This window comes from Artemia franciscana, chromosome 8 (assembly GCF_032884065.1).
Source record: "Artemia franciscana chromosome 8, ASM3288406v1, whole genome shotgun sequence".
Taxonomy (NCBI): Eukaryota; Metazoa; Arthropoda; class Branchiopoda; order Anostraca; family Artemiidae; genus Artemia; species Artemia franciscana.
In genome coordinates, this window is record NC_088870.1 from 53,528,111 (window position 1) to 53,549,193 (window position 21,083).

Below are 21,083 nucleotides of genomic sequence, written 5' to 3' on the forward strand. Positions count from 1 at the left end.
ACAGTAATGGCTAGAGACTTTTGCAATTTTATAGGTATAACAATCTAGTTATAACCGATACGGTGTTTGGTCATAAAATGGCCCATAAGTTAACACGGTATTCACGTGATGGTAAAACAGCGAACCTTATTGATTATATTATGGTAAACCGAAGACTGACAGTGTCAACACAAGATATAGGGTTATATAGAAGCGCTGTTATTGATGTTAAAAGTAAAGATCACCATCTAGTAGTGTCTATGGTTAATTTAAAGCTGAAATGTCGCAAGGGTAACTATCTCTCGGGAAGTTATGATGTTGGTAGACCTTAGGATGAGAATTTGAGAGAAACTTACCAGGAAAAGTTGAGCGTCAAATTTGAGACTTTAAAATTTGATAATTTGGAAGATGGCTAGAATAATTTAGAAAAACCATTTGTGAAGTGTCATAGGGAAAAAACTTAGGACTGCATCTAGGAATATTACTCAAAAAGCTTTTTGTGTTTAATAAAGAGGAGAAGGGGCTTGAACAAGACTTATGAGTGATGGTATCATATGAAAGCAAACGGAATGCAAAGAAATTGGAGAAACCATTAAAATATAAACTAGGGAGGTGTAAATATATAGTGGAGGCCATGAATAAAATTGCCGAGGATCTGGAAGATGCAGCTAGACGGAATAATGATAAAATATTGTACTTGTATGTTAACAATTTGAGAGGTAATATTGAACCTGGACTTGTCCCAGTTAAAGATATGAAAGGAGCCAAGGAAAGAGTTAGAGTTAGATTGGCAGAACATTTTGAGAATATGCTAAACCGAGATACAGTTTCAAGAAAAGACGTGGAGGAAAGTGAAAAAGTTTGTGGTACCTTGGATGCGAGGGAGCATTTGTTTTGCGATGAAGAATTAACGACAGTACTAATAGGACTAAAAAATGATAACACTCCCGGTATTGATAGTGCGATAAAAGAGTTTCTTTAACGTGGTGGCTCTGAGGTTAGATATAAGTCACTGAAGATTATGAATATGATTTGTGAAAGAGGGAAAGTACCTAATGGTAATTATCAAGGCATTAATCTAGTCTTTGTAGGTAGCGAAATGCTTATTAAAATGATACGTTTTAGACTGAGATATACTATAGACAAAGTCTTAACTTCACTTACCTTGATAGTATTATTAGTAAAGACAGTGAGAGCAGCAAAGATGTGAAAAGTAGAATATTCAAGGCTCGGGGTGTTTTTTTTTTTTTTTTTTTTTTTTTTTTTTTTTTTTTTTTTTTTTTTTTTTTACAGTTAAAAATAAGTTGGGAAGAAAAGGAAGACGAGTCTACAAACCAAGAGTAGAATATTGGATGCTACAGTGATGACAGTGGTTAAATATGGCTCTGAAGCATGGGCGCTCTGAAAAGCAGATGAAGAATTGGAAGGTGTTTTCCAGAAAAATTGCTTACGGATTATTCTGGGTACCCGGCTGACTGACCGTATTTCAAATAGTAGGTTGTACAAAAATGTGGTCCAACCCTGCTTTCTAGGGCTGTAATGAAAGAAAGGTTTAGATGGATTGAGATGGCTAAGGCGCGTTGTGTGGATGAAGGATGACAGATTGGCAAAGATTGTCCGTTTTTGCCAACCCTTTGGGGCCAAGCGGGAAGTAGGTTGTCCTTGTCTGGGGTGGTAGGGCGTCATAAAAAAAATTTGAAAGAGAATGGGAACTTCCTGCAAAAGTGTAAAAAGGAAGACTTTGAATAGATTGGGAGGGAGGAGGGGTGTGCGTAGCTCTGTTGGCCTTAGGCCGCTTAGTACTGTGGTGAGTCTTTATTAGTAGTAGTGGTAGTAGTTTGTGAAGAAATTATCAAAGAAGACTTCGTGATGGGCTGCTTTTTCAACAACAGACAATAGATTTTTGACCCCCTGTCGTTGTATGGGTATTGCTGGCTGTTGCTCACTCTTCCTACTGTACAGGTCTATTTTATAGCAATATCCGTCAGAAAAAGCTAACACCCATACGTCATATCCAAATTGAATTGTTTTTTTTTTTTGGATAAACATTCTGCAGCTATGATGACCAAAGCAAATTTTCATTTTTATGTCCATGGCAAGTTTTCTTATTAGGAGTTACTAGAACTGGTGTAAGGAAATTGTCTCCAAGGGTCCAAGTACCTACAGAAATACTACCAATCGAAATATTGATTATCATTGCGCAATCTCAACTGAGCGGATATGATGTGGAATTGTATATATATATATATATATATATATATATATATATATATATATATATATATATATATATATATATATATATATATATATATTAACAGCGTATGGCGCCCTGCCTTTGTCATAGCCTTACTAGTACAAACAGGATTTTCTGGTCGCAGAGTTTAGTATAGATACACGATAAATTTCTTTTTCCTCGGATACTGAATAAGAAATCGTAATTTTCATTTTTTTATTTTTTTTTTAAATAAAAAAAAAGTTTTTTAAGTAGTTGCCTACTAAGAAGTGGGCAACTACTTAGTGGGCCATTTTTCAAGAGGTGGGGCTAGAGGGCCACCAGAACATCGTGCGAATATGTTTAATGGCTTTTATTAGAGCTATTGCTCATGTTTAAGTTTGTCCTATAAATTTCACCATCTGCAAGTGCCAAATGGTTCTAAAAATGCTCCTTTTGGTGCCATGTATATATTGGAAAAGCCAGGGCTAGTTGGCTACCAGGACTTCTTAGAGACATGTTTAATGGCTCAATGGAAAGCTACTGCTCATATGTAAATTCTTTTATTCATATTCTACCATCTGTAAATGCCATTTAGAACTAAAATGGCACTTTTGGTGTAACTTTTTAAGTGGGAAAGCGTGAAAATAAGAAACAGGTACGATTCCAATAACTATGGTCCAAAACCCTCGACTGCAGGCTTACAAGATCTCCTCCTTTATATACCCCTCCTAGCCCCCATAATAAGCTTCAAAAATCGTCTGGCACTTTTTGTGCTTTTACTTAAGGGGTGGGGCTAACGGGCTATTTGACCCCTGTAAACAGATGTTTAATATTTAAATTAAAGCTTCTCATGTATACGTTCATAAAAATTTCACCTTCTACAAGTGCCAAATGATACTAAAAATCACAATTTTGGTGTTGTGTCTCAAGTTGAAATGCTGAGGCTAGTGGGCGAACACAACTTCTTATAAAGATGTTTAATAGGCCATTTGAAAGCTAATACTCATATCTACAGGACTTTGGTTTATCAATTTACCCTTTGTAATTGCTATATAGCACTAAAACGGCACTTTTTGTGTCACTTCTTAAGTGAGGATGTTTGCAAAAATAAAATGGCACCATTGTAATAATTACGATCCAAAGCATTGAACTGAGGGTTTATAGGAATCTTTCCCTTATACTCTCCCTTTCAGCCACCTTAGTAAGTCCCATAAAACATTTGCTCACGTGATAAAATAATCCGTAGTGAGATTTATTTTCGGGTCTTCTGAAAATTTATAATACGAGCAGGCTACTGTAACATTAGCAGGGCTAGCAGACTACTACACTATCGTGAAAAGATATTTAATTAGTCATTTAAAAGCTTTTGTTCATATCTACGTGGATATTACCTATTTTATCATCTGTTAGAGTCATAGTTACCATTTCAATGGTAACTAGTCTCCATTTATTTTTATTTGCCCTCCGATAACCGTAGAAAAGAAACGAATTGCTACGTACTGGTTTTACATACCAATCTATTTTTATTTAATGGTTTTCGAAGGGGAAATAAAAAGTTGTGAGATTTTTTTCGGGTCTTCTGAAAATTTATAATTATGGAGATACGTCATTAGGATATCTGACTGACGAAATGCTCTTAATAGAATGAAACTTGTAGAATAACAAATATCTATTTTAAAATTCCTAATGATTATTCTTTAAATAGCCCCCTCCCCTCCTCATGCTCTCTAAAGTTCAGCTTCACCAAATATAGCCTAACGGTATTACTCTACAATTGAAACTTTAACTCAAAGTTAATAAGGTCCAATAACTATGCTTATGATGATAACCAGACCTACTATAGATCTTGCAAAAGGTCTGTAAGTTACGCAATTATGGTTAAAAAAAAACTAAAGAATAACAAATAGATTATATTAGTTTCTCAGACATCTTAGTTCAGTTAGTAGAGTAATAGACTTTGAATCAAAATATAAAAGTCCTTATTGGGCCTTTTTTCCAATCATGGTTTTGTGCCTCTTGTATGATTTTTTTTTTTATAATTCACTATAATTGAAAATTCGATGCACTTATTTCTTAAGCTTGTCAATCATTATAATTCAAAAGGAAATTGAAGTCATCCAGTTTCATGGTTTGCAACTATATTCCTATTGGATCACTAAATCCATACCCCAACCCCTTGCCACTTAGGAACTGGAGACGTTCAGACTGTGGTTCTGGAATCACTCAAATTTGTACATTAAACGAGGGATTACTTATTATTATATCTAATAATTCAAATTATTTATGAATTTAAATAGTAATAGACAGGATAAATAGTGCTGAAAATATATTTTTTTCTGGGATTTACGGGGATTTTTTTCGGGATTTTCGGAGTGGAGCAGTGGAAAGGGGGGTAATTTTAGTAAAATAAGTTATGATACAAAACTTTAAGTTATATTTTGAAAAAATTATAAATCTTCTTTAGAAAAATAGTCACTTCTACAATGCCAAGGAAATCAATGCGCAATAACAATTTTACGAATTGTTCCTTATTTTCCAGTTAATTTTTAATATAGGAGAGCGCATGTTTTCTTGCTTTCTCGGCACGGCAATAATTTTATAAAATATATTGAAAGTAATAGCGGTAGTGCTAGCAGCAGCAGTAATATTAACATATTGCCTTTACAAGAAATTGCAATTGATGTATTAGTAGTTGTAGCAAATATAGAAGTGATAGTATAATTAACAGTGGTGTAAACATATTCCCTTTTGGTCAAATGATTTTTCCCCTATTGGTATTCTCTGAAAGTTCCGAAATAATACCCAAATCAATTCTTAAAATGCACTTTTTTGACAATATACGTGCACAGAGCGTCTTTTTATTTAGTTCAAACCTTTCCCCTATATTGTAAATGGATTAGCGTAGTAATAGCAGTAGCAACAATGGTGGTAGTTGTAGTAGCAGTGGTAGCATGAAAACATTCAATATGTGATCATCTATCTTATCATTTCCTGAAAGTTTAAATTTAATATACTCAGTCATTCCTGAGTTACACCCTTTTTATAATCCATATACACATTACGTGTTTTAATTTAGTTCAAAATTCCTCTCAACATTCTTTGAAAGGCTCCCCTGAAGGTTCTTCGTCTTTTTGGAAATTAAAGTTCAAACAGGTATACTTTTCTTAATATTGTATACTGTACATTTTAGCAACATTATACAAAATAGTTCTCTTAAAATTTTGATCGGATGAGTTTTGGGGAACGATAGACTTGTGGGATAGGGGCTGGTTGCCCTCTATTCACTTTCTATTCTTAAAAAAAGCACTAGAACTTCTGACTTCCAATCAGATGAGCCTTATCCGACCCGAGGTTTATACGACTACCCGTTCTATAAAAAACCGTATATGCCTCAAGGCATGACTTTAAACGCTTGTCTGGACCTTTATGGGGATGTATTCAAGATTCTGTTATATGCTCTTCAGATTATTGTGAACAAAATGGCTATCTAAAAAATTCGATCAGATGTGTTTGGTGAAATAAGGGCGTCAGGTAGGGTGAAGGGACTAGCTCCCCTTCATCATTTTTGAATATTAAGAGATACCCAGAACTTCAGATTTCCGATCAAATGAGCTTGGCTCTAAAGTTTATGTAGCTATCCCTTCCATGAAAACCTTATATGCCCCTAGGGCACTGCTCAAAACTTACAGCCCTTGTCTCCGTACTCTGGGGGGTTGTGTCAAGCCTAAAGACCTTGTTATTTGATCTTTGGACTGTTTTGAACAAACGATAAATATCTCAAAATATCTATCGGGTGCATTTTGGATAAATTGGCCGTGATGCGGCTGGGATTAGCTACCCTCAAATCAATCTCACTTTTAAGAACGGCACTAGAACTTATAATATCCATTTCAATAACTCCTCTCAAAAGTTTATGCGACCACCTTTTCCATAAAAACCTCATTTGACCCTGAGGCATACATTACAGCCCTTTCCCTAAGGGCTGTAGGAGGGAGGAGATGTGGTCATCTTCAAAGACATTATTACTATACCTTTCAACTACTCTGAACCAAAATGCTATTTTAAAATTTTGATTTGATATATTTGGGGAAATAATGGGCGTTTGAGGAGGGTGCGCTCCAATCACTTTTGACTATCAAAATAGGCACTAGAACTTTAATTTTCCAAATAACTTAGCCCCTTTTAAAGTTTCTGTGACAAATCCTTTTATATAAAGTGCCCTGATCTAGAACAAACTGAAAAATTATAGAATGTGCCCATATTGTTTTTTACGTAGACAGCACTAATGCGCTGCCGATTAAAAGCTATTTACTACTTCTCTTTGAAAAACTTCTCTTTCGGGAACTTTTTGTTCATTTGATTATAGTTCTCCTTTTACAAGAACCGTAACTCTCTAATCTTACCGCGAATAGAATTCAACATGTTCTAATCTATTTTCTTTAATGTCTGAATTCAAATAAACCATAAAAAAGCTTGGTACCTTAAGATTCAGTTAGTTTACCTCCTAATCAACAGATGTATCAAAATTTAAAACAATATTCCTGGTTCTAAACTACTAAATGTAATTATCGAAAAAAAAATCAGTCAAAACCTTATCAGACTCTTATCGGACTTCAACAGACGCTTAATCTGTACGGTCAACCAAAACTTCCAACTTTGAGAATATAGGAGGAGATATGAAAGATAAAGCTATAGCGTTGGCCTTATCAGAGGGATATAAGGCTTCAGTGTTTTTATTTTTTTAAGAGACACCATATATAGAAGGCGTGGTTGTATAAAACTTTGGAGGGGACTCTTTTGATTGGAAACTGGAAGTTCTGGTGTCCCTGCAAAAGGTCTAAATCGACCAGAGGGCAACCTGTCTCCTCACAGCCTTTTTCACTAAATACCTCCAATCAAAACTAAGACAGCCATTTTGTACAAAACTAGACCAAAAGCTAAATAACTATGTCTCAGGACTAGAAAAACAAAAAAATAACTGGCCCCAGGAAAAGGGATGTAAGTTATGCATGTTGCCCAATGTTAGCACTTAAAGGCTTTCTTTGTTGGGAAAAGAGGGCATGTTTGATCCTTGGTCTCCAAAATGGAGATTTTAAGCTGAAAATTAAAAAAATTCTGACTAAATTGTTTGCTAAATATACTTTTCTTTTAATAGATATTGACAAAACCCCACGTGTTACGACTTTCAACCTCAACTAAAGTTGTCAAAAGCGAATTTTTGTTCACAACTATAAACCCGTTCTCAATTTGCTTCTGCATAATCCTAAGAAATTATGTCCTTCAAAAGACTAATAAGAGGAGGGGCAATAAGTAACTTTTGGTTCAAATGAAAACCTCGAACATAAGTCGAAATCAGCAAGGAAGTAAGAAACAAAGTGACCCATTACGGTAGATCAAATACACAAAGGTTTTATCAAGGAATAGACACCAGCCAAAGATTTTCCACAAGAAGGCCTTAGTATTCTTAGTATTTCTTTAGTATTCTTACGCTTCCTTTAACTATTCTCATTATATGCAGGTTTGAAAAATGAAACTATCGTATGCAAAGCACAGAGACAAACAAAAATTTAAGTAGAACTCTAAGACTGTGTAACCACTGCCATATTTGTCCTCTCTGTGTAATTTTTCCAAGTGTTGCATAGTATTTATCTTATCTATATTTTCACAATTTGAGAAAGACAAATCACATAGAATGCCTATATTTAGATAAATAAGACATTTTTTGTCGTCTAATAGAAAGCTAACAGTGTTTGTTTAGACGTTAAAAACGATAATGCTAGACAATAAATCCTTACCATAGACCTTAGACCCACCTGTGTCCCTAGGGGTACCCACGACATCCACAAGACTTTGCCAATATTTTCTGAATTGGGCAGCTGCATCATGTCTTCCCAATGGGGTTGAAGAGAAGCATGGATACTTCATTTCAACTCCTATTAAATAAAAAAAAAACATTTTTTTTTCAAATGAAAGTATGGAGCAACATTAAAACTTAAAAAGAACAAAAATTATTATGTATATGAGGGGGGATACTACACAGACCATCCTGGTACGTTCGATACAAAGTGTTCCGAGGTCTTACCCACCTTCGACTTCAGTTTGGGTGCTAATGTACAGCGTCCTGTATTTGGAGAACATGGCCTAAGTATCTTCACCTCTGAGCTCTAATGACATTTGTCACCAGAGTCTGGTTGGCCTTGCCTGCATATGCAGCCTGTCCCAGGCCAGGATAAATAGGGATGGTTGGGCTGTGGGCTTGTGACTTACTCCTGTAAAAAACCGTAATCAACAGAAACATCTATTGAGAATAGCCTCGGATCTGATTGTTTTTGACGACAACCGCATGTCCCCGGGAAAGATTTATGACAGAAACAAATATCTTCAAATTTTGATTCTGGAACGTTCGAAAAATGTCCTAGTCGTCCAAGACAGAGCAAGTTTTGAAAAAAATGCGCCAGTACGATCTAGACATCCTCACTATGTCCGAGGTAAGATGGCCTGGTTCAGGCCTTGAAAAGTTGCCAAGTAGACAAGAGTCAAGGAGAGAGCACGGAGTTGCCCTTATGATGACGAGAGAAACCAGTCAATCCCTTGTAAAGTGGCAGCCAGTTTCTTCCAGAACTCTTACCGCTAGGTTTTCCAGCCAGCATGCAAAACTGTCTCTGGTGGTCTGTTACGCACTGACAAACGAAGCAAGCGATGATATAAAACGAAAATTTCACAGAACTCTGCAATCAGTTGCCAGAAATATACCTAGACAAGACATAGCTTGTTTTGTCAATTTCAATGCAAAAATTGGTGACGACCGCAAATATTGCCCCCAATCTATAGGGTGCAATGACTTTGGTAATTGGAACGAAAATGGTGAGCTTCTAATGGATTTGGTGCTCTCGAATGACCTAGTTATTGGTGGGAGTTTGTTCCAACACCATGATGTCCACAGATATTCCTGGCCCTCTCCGGATGGTGTCGCTAGAAATCAGATCGATCACTGCCTAGTCAGTCGCAAATGGTGCACTAGCCTCATAGACATACGTTCACATAGAGGAGTGGATTCAGGGCAGATCACAGCTTGATGATTTCCAAATTTAAAGTCAATCTGAAGAAAAATGTTAAACAAGTACCCTATCAAAACTCGCCGTTTGACTCGGACAAACTACTTCACAGCGAAGTAAAAAGAAACTTCGTTATCGAACTTTTTAATTAATTCGAATCACTTTCCGTGCCAGAAAATCAAGACCAAGAAGAACTGAGGGAAGCCACCAAAAACTCCTTACTTACGGCGGTGACGGAAATACTGGGGTACAAGAGACACCCTAAAGACCAATGGCTCTCCGACTGAGCTTGTAATCTCACAAGGGATAGGAAACTCATAAAAAAACCGTTCTTTAAAGCCAAACACCAGGCCATTTAATCCTGAAAAACACACGCTACCCGGAAGCAGCTAAAGCCCAAAAGAAGAGCGCAAGAAATGACCCAATGAACACCCATTGAGAACAAAGCCAAACTTGCTGAGGAAGCAGCCAAGAGAGGAGACTCTAGATCCCTATATCAGAACACAAGTTACATCATTGGAAAGAAACGTACCATCAACGGCCCAGATCGGGATCAATCTGGTGCATTCGTGACTAAACAAGCAGCAGTGATTGAGCTATGGGCATCCCACTTCGAAAGATTCCTCAGTAAGCCACCCACCTGATGAGCCACCCGACATTCCCACAACACCATCGTTTTCCCTAATCATCAGTGTGAAGCTCCAAAGGGCGGTAGAGATTCAAGCAGCTACCAAGAGATTGAAGAATGGTAAATCTCCAGGAGAGAATCGTATATCAGCAGAGATGATAAAGGTCTTAGTTGCAGCACTAATAACATTCTAGACCACCTTCTTTGCAACAATTTGTTCAAAAAAGGTAATGTCAATGTCCCAAGAAATTGACGAGGAATAAGCTTGATTTCGGTCCCCAGTATACTACTGTGTCATGTCATTCTGAAGAGGATACAAATTGAGCTTGAAAAGCGCCTAAGGGACGAACAATACGGGTTCTGCCCAAACCGTTCTTGCGCTGATCTTATATATATTTTGCGAGTCCCACTGAAGAAAGTCGGGAATGGCACTCAAAGCTTTTCATGATTCGTACAGACTTTTAAAAGGCCTTTGACTATAGATTGGGCAAGTTTGAGGAAGATCCTTTTTTATTATAGGATCCCAAGTAAAATAATCACAATTATCTAGCTCTTTACGAGGACAGCGAGCGCTACATCAAGACACCCGAAGGCCAAACCTGATACTTTCGAATTCTATCTGGAGTCAAACAAGGTTGTGTAGTATCGTCGTTACTTTTCGTGATAATCATCGACTTTATTCCCCACAAATCAGTGACCAATGGTATCAAACTTTCTGCCAAAGTGACAGTTGGTGACCTAGACTTTGCTGATGACATTACAATGCTACAGTTGTGCAAGCAACGTCTGCTTCTAAACAGAGTTAGTGAAAAAGCAAGTCAACTTGGCCTAAGAATAAATTCGAGCAAAACCAAAACAAAGGTGAATACTGATTCCCCACTTAATATCAGATGAGGAAAACAGGTTGTAGAATTTAGGTACTTTGGAAGCATAGTGGAGAATATGATCTCAACATTCAAAGAAATAATGACCAGAATTAGTCAGGCGAACGCCACCTTCAATAGGCTCAAGTGCATGCGCATATGAGAGTCAAAAGATTACTCGACCCAGCTGAAGTTATGCCTGTTCAACGGCAACGTCATCCTGGTCCTCCTTTACGTAGCCAAACTTTGAGTTTGAACCAACAACAGGAAAAGAGATTCCTTGCATTCGAGAAAAAAAAATTACCGAAAAGTAATCATTGGGTAGGGAACAGAGGAAAAACGTTTTTGAATAAAATTAAGATAGATTGAAACTTTCAAGGATTGATTATAGAGGCAATACATGGTGAATAGTTTGGTCAAGTCAGCATAGTCAAAAAATGTATTGCTCTCAAATTTCTTGATGAAATATTTGCCAAAAAATGGTATTTCTGATGGATTTCTTATATTTTATTGTCCAAAAATACTATTTCTGAAGTTGTTCAGTAGTAAAAAGTTCTATTAGTATGAATGTTCTATTAGTGTTATAAGTATAGAAATTGCTAGTCTACTTTGATATATTATCTGGTTTTGAATATTGCTCTCCAAAGTCTTCAACATTTCCAACAATGATTCGATTTATTAAGGTTAATGTAAATGGCTATATTTTAGACCTTAGAAACATGATTGTTGGGAAAGTCTTTGGCTAGCAGTCTTTTTTTAGACAGCAAAAAACTAGCCATTCGCCTTTTTCGGACAAAATGAGGCATTGATGAAGATAATATTAGCCTTATGAGCTATTTTTTAACAAAAAAAGGCAGTGTTTTAATTTTTCACTTGACCAAAACTTTTTTGGTCAAGTTTTCATTTTAAGAAGAACAAAACTCATTAATAAATTTTGATTAAATTTTGGACAGGTATGACTGTGCTGCTATTTACTTGATTTTTCTATGCCATGGTTTTTTCTATTCCATGACAAAAAAAAACCTTTTGTCTATTAACATAAAAATATATGGAGCCTTGAAATGACAATTTTTGAATAAAAAATATATTGATGGGTCAAGGATTTTGAGACAAACTGTCTCGGTATTTATTTTTAGAGAAACATCCCTGCATCGTTCAGTCTTGGCCTCTTAAAAAAAAAAAAAAAAATCTAAGGACACACATTATGTAAATACTTCAGCTGGTCTAATTTTGAAGTCAGCTGGTCTAACTTTGAAGTCAGCTGGTCTAAAATAAAATGAAAAAAATGACTATCGGGACCCAGAACAGTAGGCTACATCCTTTTGATACACTTATAACCCCGGGTAAAGAAAGAGCTTTCTGTTCATACCCCTACTTTGGAGGTCTAAAGTTTATACTTCACTTCCAGGACCTGTTTCATTTTTAAGTGCTTCGTCTGTTAGCTGGAAGAGATTAAGTACATCTTTTTCAAAAGCTCTCAAGCTAAAAACCTTACAGAGGTTTTTGATTAGCCAGGTTCCACAGCTTTGATCACGGACAGAAGCATATCCTGAAAAAGAATTTTTAAACTTTTGAAAGGAAATAGAAGGTCAGTACCGAAAAAAGTGTATTTATTTTACTTGAATAGCTAAACCTTCCTGTGATTGGGATATAATATTTCAGGATATCCAGCTTATAAAATAACATAATACCTATCATAACTCATTCATGTTTTATTAAGATGATAACATGTTATGTTTAGCTAAACAAATTTGATCAAATATTTTTGTTTCTCTCATTTGTATCTTCAAAATAAAGGCTGAGACCCCAAACGGACAACATATCGTATTTTCACCTTCTTTTAAATTACTTAAGATACACACTTTCTTTCAGAGGAGACAATTTATGCGATATTGATACAAATAAAAATATTTTTTAGTATTGATTCTGAGTTCATGGTGTGAAAACTTCTTTTAGGATTTAACCTATTGCTATTATTTGGTAAAAGGATTATAGTCTCTTCCTGACATACAACCAGTATTTTGATAATAATTAATTCAGTGACCAAAAGGATTATAATTGTAATATGAGGATTATTTTGCTATTTGAGTGAGAATTCCCTTGGGATCTTCTGTGGTTTTCTTATTTTCATGATCAGTGATCTTATATTATCCGAGTAAAAACTATTAATGGATATGTAATGGAAGAACTGGTTTATTCACCAATACTGAATTATGTGCAAAGCAATCTATTGAATGGTATTGATAATGACACGATTAAGAAATATGGAATAGACTTTTTGCTGATATAAATGAAGTGAAGGATGCAAAAACCAAACTTCTGGAGATGTGTGATCCGAATGAGGACTGCCCGGTAAGAAAGGGTTCTAATTTTATTTCAAGCCAATTTAGTGACATTATTTCACTCCTAATAGCTAGACATACGACTGGCGACCTAGTGCCAACTTTTGTGATTGAGCTTCCCACCGAAGTAACATGCCTTCCAGCAACTGCTTATTCTTCTCTGTTTGTCAAAATTAACCAGCTGCACCAGACTTTCATTGGTATTTCTTCAGCCCTCGATAACTACCAGCTTAAATATCCAAAACTCCCCTTGACTGTTTCAACTGCTGATACCGATGCAACCATAGTTGTTCAAATATACCTACTGACCTTTCTGATCCTCTGAAACGGAAAACTGTTATTAATAAGGTCAACGGTCATGAATTAGTACGCAGTGTCAAGCCACTAAAAAATAAACGGTGTATAAACATTGAGAAATCAGCTAGTGAGGATTTTTGTGCTTTTATGCATGAAAAAGGACTGGTACTGCTACTATAGTACTTTCTAAGCATTTTTTAGGTGTACTAGCCAGAGTGGACACTGATATACTTTCTATTCAAAATGACATCAAAAATGCAAAGAGACTTGGATTATCTCAGTTCGTAAAACTCGAGCTCGAAGACTTTTATCCTCAATCAATATTTTTAAAGGAAGGAGTGAAGCTCGGCTGCGAATTCTTTTGGGTCTAACAATACAAAGAACAGTCAAAACAGTGTTTTGAACGTCACTCCCCCAACCACTTTCAACACACTTAACAGGTTAATACTCCCAAATATTCTCGTTGTGCTGGAGCACACATTTCTACGAAAGATAAACCATGCATTGACCCCCCCATAGATGTGCTAACTAAAATAAAATCACCCAGCTGACAACTTAGTTTGTCCTGTTATGCAAGAGAGACTAAAAAAGGACCCTAATCCGCATTAATGACTTTTCAATTTTCTGTTATACAATATTAATGGAACTAAGGACAAAGACTTTTTCATTAATGAAATATGCAGTCAGTACGATCTAGTTTGTTTCCAAGATCATTTTCTGACTTCAGCTAGCCTTTATTCTCTATGTTGAATTCCAAACCACAGAGATCTTAGGTCAGTAAGGTACCGTGGCATGGATTTCCCTGTGAATAAACGCGAATGACGTAAAGCGATTAATTCTGAAAGGCTTGAAAATGATTATTCTTGCAGTAATGCCATACCACCTTCTATCTGACTGAAACATTATTCTTCATTTTTTTCTGTTGTTAACTATTCCGTATATACTGTGTATTCTCGTCTTATTGCACCTTTCTTTTCTATCTGTATTTCCCAGCGACATGCAAATCCCATTACATGTTCTGCTGTATGTATTTAAGCTATTAAGAATTTAGAGTATGATTCTTTTGATACAGATGGGATATCTAAAGTTCATCTTTCGCAAAGTTACCCTGCGCTTGTTTTCACATTTACAGTTACTTTTTCAGATGTGTAAATGCACATCATGTGTTCCAGAATGTTTCCTGTGTGGCACGATAAGTTCAATATTAAAACGGGGAAAATCTCCTGCTGATTGTTCTTCATACCGGCCCATTGCCGTTTCTTGTAATATAAGTAAATTGCTCGAATATATAATTCTTCCCCATCTAATTAATAGGACTAATAAAGGAGAGAACCAGTTTGGTTTTCACTCTGGGGTGGGTTGTCAGCATCCTCATTGTATTCTAGCTTCTCTTCTTCTGGATAATAATTATAAGAGCAAAGGAATTTATATTTGTACTTTAGATATTTCCAAAGCATTTGACAGTGTAATCCATTCCCAGCTTTTTTATTCCCTTTATATTTCAGGTGTTAATTTGTCAGTTATTCTGCTAATGCAATATTGGTATCCTAATTCTTTCCTTAGCTTGAAATCTTCTCCAACTGCTACTATTAATGTTTAAAGAGGCGCAAGACAAGGTAGAATTTTGTCACCTACACTTTTTAAAATTTGAATTTCTGGCGGGCTTGCAAAAATATCCTCTACATATTTATCTGATATTTCAGATGTTTCTTATCTGGCATATGCTTATGATTTGCTCCTAATTAGTCAGACTAGGACTGGTCTCTCCAAAATGGTATCTTCTATTTCCAATGCTTTTTCTAAGATTGTTCTTTAGTTAAATAAAGAGAAGTGTGAGTTTTTATCCTTCCCTTCATCTTCTTCATCTCCTCTTAATTGCCACACTTTCTTTATTCCGTCTGTTGACACTTTGCGGTGGTTGGGCATAAGCCTTACTAATAATCTTTCCAGTTTTCGTCAGCGCACTGTTTACGGCATTTCTAAGAGAATACAATTTGGATATGGGAAGACTGTTCCCAATCAAGGGAAATACAACAGACGGGAGCTTTAAAAACTCTACTCTACATATTGCGATCAATCTGTCCTCTATACGGCAGGAATTTACCCCATCATGAGAAAAATTGATTTAAAAAGATTCTGGAGTAGTTATTTCACGTACTGTAAGTTTCTTCTTTTCATTCCTCCTTGGACACGTAACCGGATTGTAATTGGTAAATATAGTGTACCTGATATAACATTAAAGCTGAAAAAGCTACACAAGAAGCTCTCAGGTACTGTTTTGATGGGCTTTCTCCCCATAATCATCTTGTAAATTTTTTTCTATAGTTATCTTCCGTTGGTTGAACTTTTTTTTGTGAATTTCATTTCTTGTTTGTATTTAATGTTGTTTTTTTATTTCTCTATAGATCATTTTTTTATATGTGTGTTTGTTCTTGTTAAATTTTTTGTGTTTATTTAATGTAAAAAAAATTCTATAGTCGTTATTTTTTCGTTTTTTGCATGTTTTGCATTTTTTGTGCGTATTTCATTGTTTTTACTCTACATTTCAATACTTTTATAGTGTTTTGTGGGTAAGAAATAATTTGTTATTATTATGTTATTAGTTTCTTTACGAGTTTCAGGAATTCAAACTCTAATGCTAGATAATCAAAAAGATTTAATAAGTTTTTAAATCAGGCATACAGAATTGAGATTTTTAAAAGTAATCAAAACTTCAACGTTATTTTACCAAAAGTCTATCATTTTAAGAAAGTGCAACTTAGTCACTACAACTTTCGATAAGAAAAGTAAAATTGAAATCTAGTGCCAGGGAAAACAAAAAGTGCTTCAGAATTATAGATAAAGGATAGAGAAAGGAAAGACTCACTTCAACTTCCGAATTCCGAAAGACTTCAAAAAAATTTTAACCTCATCAACTCAATATGATACTTGAAAGATAGCTTTTCATCTAAAAGTGCCTAAAGGAATCGAACCAACCAGTCAGCCGACCGGGATATGATTCCTCTAGATGTTTGAACCTCTGTCAATATAAGGCAGCTTTTGCCTATGCGGGATATTTTTTTTCAAACCACCAATTTGTATTTTCTGTCATCAATTGTAGCTTGAGTATAAGGGATAATTCATCAGGTGGTGCAGTCCCCAGGGTGTTGTCGTCGGCGAATAAAAAGGGTTTTTCATCCCGACCAGGCGTAGCCACAGTTCATCCCTAAGTATTTCCTTTCTGGCACCATTGACAAAAGAAATTAGATCGTGGGCTGCTAAATAGGCAATAGAGGTCGTTGACATATATGAGGAAAAGGTATGGCCCAAAAACTGAGCCTTCTGCCACTCCATATTCAACTGGAACATGATTATCAGAAGCTTCAACTGCGATGGATCGGCCAGTTAGGAATGAATAAACCATGACAGAGCTTCTCCAAGAACACCATGATGCCACAGCTTACCAATAATGATCTCTTGTGTAAGGCTGTCAAAACTTTCTTTATATCAAGGAATATTGCCACAGGGTTAAGGTCAGAGTCTAAAAACTGTCGTATAAAATTAAGAAGCATATTACATGCGTGTTCTGTTGAACTCTTTTCCCAAAAGCTAAACTGGAGCCGATGAAAAAACGTCTTCGCATCCAGGAAACTCAGCTGACGCTTTAGCATAGACTTTTCAAATATTTTAGAAAAAAACGAACAAAAGAGACATAGGCCAATAATTTCCCAGATCCTCCCGGTCACCTCCTTTAAATAGTGCTATCATTCGCTGTTACAGTTGCTAGATTATACAATACATAAAATCCTAGCCCACCATTTTGTTTCATCTTTCTATTTATAAATATTGATTTACATTCAGGTATATCCAAAAGTAGCTGGTTTTCCTCATTTAAAAAAGTTTGACATAGGCCAATAAATCCAAGGCGATAATTTCTACAAATAAGCTGTATATCATGCAGGGAAGAATTCAGCCCTTGAGCGTTCAACCCGGAGGACATCCTCCCACCGAGATCCAAAATCTAATAACCCAAACTCCTCCACAAAATTGCTATCGATAATATTATCTAAATTTTCATCAAAATTCATAATCGGTGCTCTTCTTATCGGGTTATTCAGAATTTCATTCAAATTTACTCTACGACTTTCATATTCATCTAATTTTCCTTTCGTGAGATTAGCGCCAGTCCTCGATGAAAACTTATACTTCACTACTTACCAATATAGATGATGAATAGAGACCCAATTCTTTAAATCGGAATCAGAGTAAAGATCCGATTCTTTTGATGTATCTATTGGTAACAAAATTCCGTCTTTTAGAGTTTCGGTTACTATTGAGCTGGTTACCATCGCTTCTTACTTACAGTTTGTTACCACGAACTGTTGAAAATAAGAACTTACTCGATGAAAAATGAGAATTTACTCGGTAAAAATGAGAAAAAGAAACTGTTTGGCAAATATGAAAGTGAGAATTTTATAATAAAGGATAAAGATCCTGCAGAGTTAGTTTTGGCACTTAGAATGTCGAATCATTTAAGTTACTGTTGTTCCTTTTAACAGAGATAAGTAACAACCCTGTTGACGTACTTGGGTGTGCCAAAGATCAATCTCTGGGCCCCAAGTAGGCAAGAAGAGCATCACGGGATCAAGCCTCGAACGACCTAATAACATGACACTGCTGACGAAAGTTTTATCTAAACACCATAATTCACCTCTGGTGCCGCTCCTGGGTCGCCTATGCATGCTAAAGGCCTGATAATTGTTTTGTTTCTAATGTGTTTCGTTGTAAACCACTCTCAAGCTGGAAATATGGCTTAATCCTGGATGACCACCATCAAATCTGACTTCAAAACTCTTGGTGAATTCAAACGAAACTGCTACCAATTGAACTCCTCTCGGCTTAAAATTATTACCCCCTTGAACCTTATTAAACTGAACGCAATCGTCTACTACCTCCTAGCGCTTGGAAGGACTGCCAACCTTGTGTCCTGATTCAAATATAAGCAAGTAAGCAAGCAGAGCAAAAATCCACAGCACTAAAAGACTTTAAAGTGAATACTGTATTTACCTAGCAAAAACCATAAAAAAACACACTCATCAAAAAATGAAAACAAGTGAGAATTTACTGAGTAAAAACTGGAACAGTGAAAATCAACTCCGCAGAAAATGAAAAAGATAGGAAACTACTAAAAAATATATAAAGAAATATTTTACCTAAAATTTTAGGTTGTCATAATTGAAGAGTATGAAAATTTTGATTTCCAAGAAAAGATGAGTATTAATTGATTAAAATAAGGTAAAATTCCTTTAAAAAAACTGATAGACCTAAAAGAAAATTTTCTGAGAACATATAGTGAAAAAGTGACAATTTTTAGTGAAAAACTAGTAAAGTGAAAACTTGGTTAACAAAAATACAAAAGAAAAAGCTTTAGAGAACAAAAAAATGAAAAAGCTAAAACCCTTGGAAAAGAATAAAAAAGGGGGAAAAAAGAAGGTAAAAAAGGCTAAAAAATTAAAATTAAAATTTAGTGTGATAGAAAAGAAAAGTAAAAATTTAGTGACCTAAAAAGGAAAAGTTGACAAATTTCTTAACAAGAAGATCAAGAGCATGGCATTTTTCAAAAAAATTTTAAATGAAAATCTAATAAACAAATTAGGAAGAACGTAAAATTCAGTGAACAAGATAAAGCAAAGTTTTTGGCTAAAAGGACAAAATGAAAATATAATAATCAAAGTAAAGAGGGGAGAATTAGTGACAAAAAAAAAGAAAAATGGCGCTTTGGTGAAGAAATACTAAAAAAATAGAAGCTTACCTGGTGCAGAAGATAAAAGTATAATCATGTCATCAGAAGTTCTAATGGGTATATCTCCGCTTTCATTCATGCTATCTGTGTCCACTGGAGTATGACTACTGTATCCACAATTTAGTGTGTTATTAGCAATACCTGTGTCCGCCCAATTACCTCTATAAAGTCTAATTAAATTATGTTTTAAACAAAACTATTAGCATAACTATAAAGATAGATACGTTTGTTTAAAAGAGAAAGAGTAGAAAGGGAAGAAAGAGAGAGAAAGAGAGAAGAGTAAAGGGGGTTATCTATTTATCTAACATGCCAGCATACCCCTTTACACTAATACTATTTTTATACTATCCTTTATAGTCACTGTAGCGCTCCTTCTGAATATATTTGAGGCCAGCCTTCTTTTTGTTTTTCTGCAGATGGATGGCTAAAAAGTATTATATTTGACAATTTCTAATCTTTCTACGGACAAAATGTCCTAGCCATGCCAACCTTTCTCTCGTTTTGTCTCTAGAGAGTCGTCCACTACATATTTTTAAAAATATCACATAAAAGCTTTACAGTCACTTTACTTTTCATTTTCCGATTTCAATTTCATCCATTTTCTCCATTTTCAACCATAAAAATTCTACTTTATACCAATTTTTTTCTTAAAATTGGCCCTTGCATATAAAAACTAGAAATTATATTTTCAAATCCAATGAGAATCTTCCAAAGTTTAGACGACCAACCCTTCTATAAAGCCTTATATTCCCCTGGGGAATAGCTTACAAACTCCCAACCCAGACTTGGGGGACTGTGTCAACCCCAGAGGCATTGTTATGTGACACTTGGACTATTTTGAAAATATTTAGCTATCTCAAAATTTCAATGTAATTCATTTGAGAAGATAGGGTGTGGGGAGGGGCTGGTTGCCCTTTAACTACATTTGGTTCTTAAAGATGGATCTGGAACTTTCAACTTCTAATCAAATCAGCATCCTCGCAAGTTTATACGAATACCCCTTTCATAAGAACAGCATACGATCCCATGGCATAACTTACAACCCTTGCTCTAGGGCATGGGAGGGGGGGGGGTTCAACTCTAGATTTTTCGCTTTATGATCTTTGGTCGTTTTTGAAAAAAGTGTTTATCTCAAAAACTTTGTCAAGTTTATCTTGAGAAAAAAAACATGAGAGGAAGGCGAGTTACCCTCCAATCCATTTGACTCTTTAAAAGGAAACTAAAACGTTCAATTACATTTCAAATGAGGCTCGTTCGAAGTTTATACCACCTCATGTTCCATAAGAATGGTATATACTCCTGGTATATAAGACTTGCCACCATTGCCCCCGAAGTTTGAGCGTTTTGTAAACCCCAGAGCTTTTGCTATATGATCTTTGGTCTATTTTTAACAAAATTACTAACTTAAAAAGAATGGGACAGCAAAGAATGTTGTATATTCGCAAGTTTTACGTAATTAAAAACATATATATATATATATATATATATATATATATATATATATATATATATATATATATATATATATATATATATATATATATATATATATACTAGCTGTTGGGGTGGCGCTTCGCGCCACCCCAACACCTAGTTGGTGGGGCGCTTCGTGCCCCCTCAAGCCCCCCCGCGCGCGTAAGTCGTTACGCGCCATATTAGTTACGCGCCATTGTAGCTGTGTCCCTGTGTCCCACCTGTGAATAGAGATAGATATAAATATATATTTTTAACTACGTAAAACATGCGAATATACAACATTCTTCGCTGTCCCATTGTCTGTGCATATAAATAGCATTTATATTCCCTGTGTCCCGGTCGTCATGTCCCCTGTGCACCCCGGCGTCCCCTTTGTAGTTATGTCCCTGTGTCCCGGTCGTCATTTATATTCCCTGTGTCCCGGTCGTCATTTGTGTCCCGGT

General features: G+C 35.6%; 2 protein-coding genes across 4 annotated transcripts in view; one reads left to right on the forward strand and one right to left on the reverse strand.

Moving 5' to 3' along the window:
- The window catches only part of LOC136030565 (caspase b-like), a 71,556-nt gene extending 64,802 nt beyond the window's left edge, over positions 1-6,754 (reverse strand). Inside the window, exon 1 of one of the 3 annotated variants that reach the window (XM_065709629.1) lies at positions 6,678-6,754. The gene's annotated coding sequence lies outside the window, so the exon portion shown is untranslated. The remainder of the gene's footprint in view (positions 1-6,677) is intronic. The other 2 variants (XM_065709631.1, XM_065709632.1) reach the window with 2 other exon arrangements.
- A 1,892-nt stretch (positions 6,755-8,646) lies between these two features.
- On the forward strand, positions 8,647-9,273 carry LOC136030720 (craniofacial development protein 2-like). Its single transcript, XM_065709791.1, has one exon. It carries the CDS (start codon positions 8,647-8,649, stop codon positions 9,271-9,273), a length of 627 nt encoding a protein of 208 aa, XP_065565863.1.
- The last annotated feature ends 11,810 nt before the right edge of the window (positions 9,274-21,083 follow it).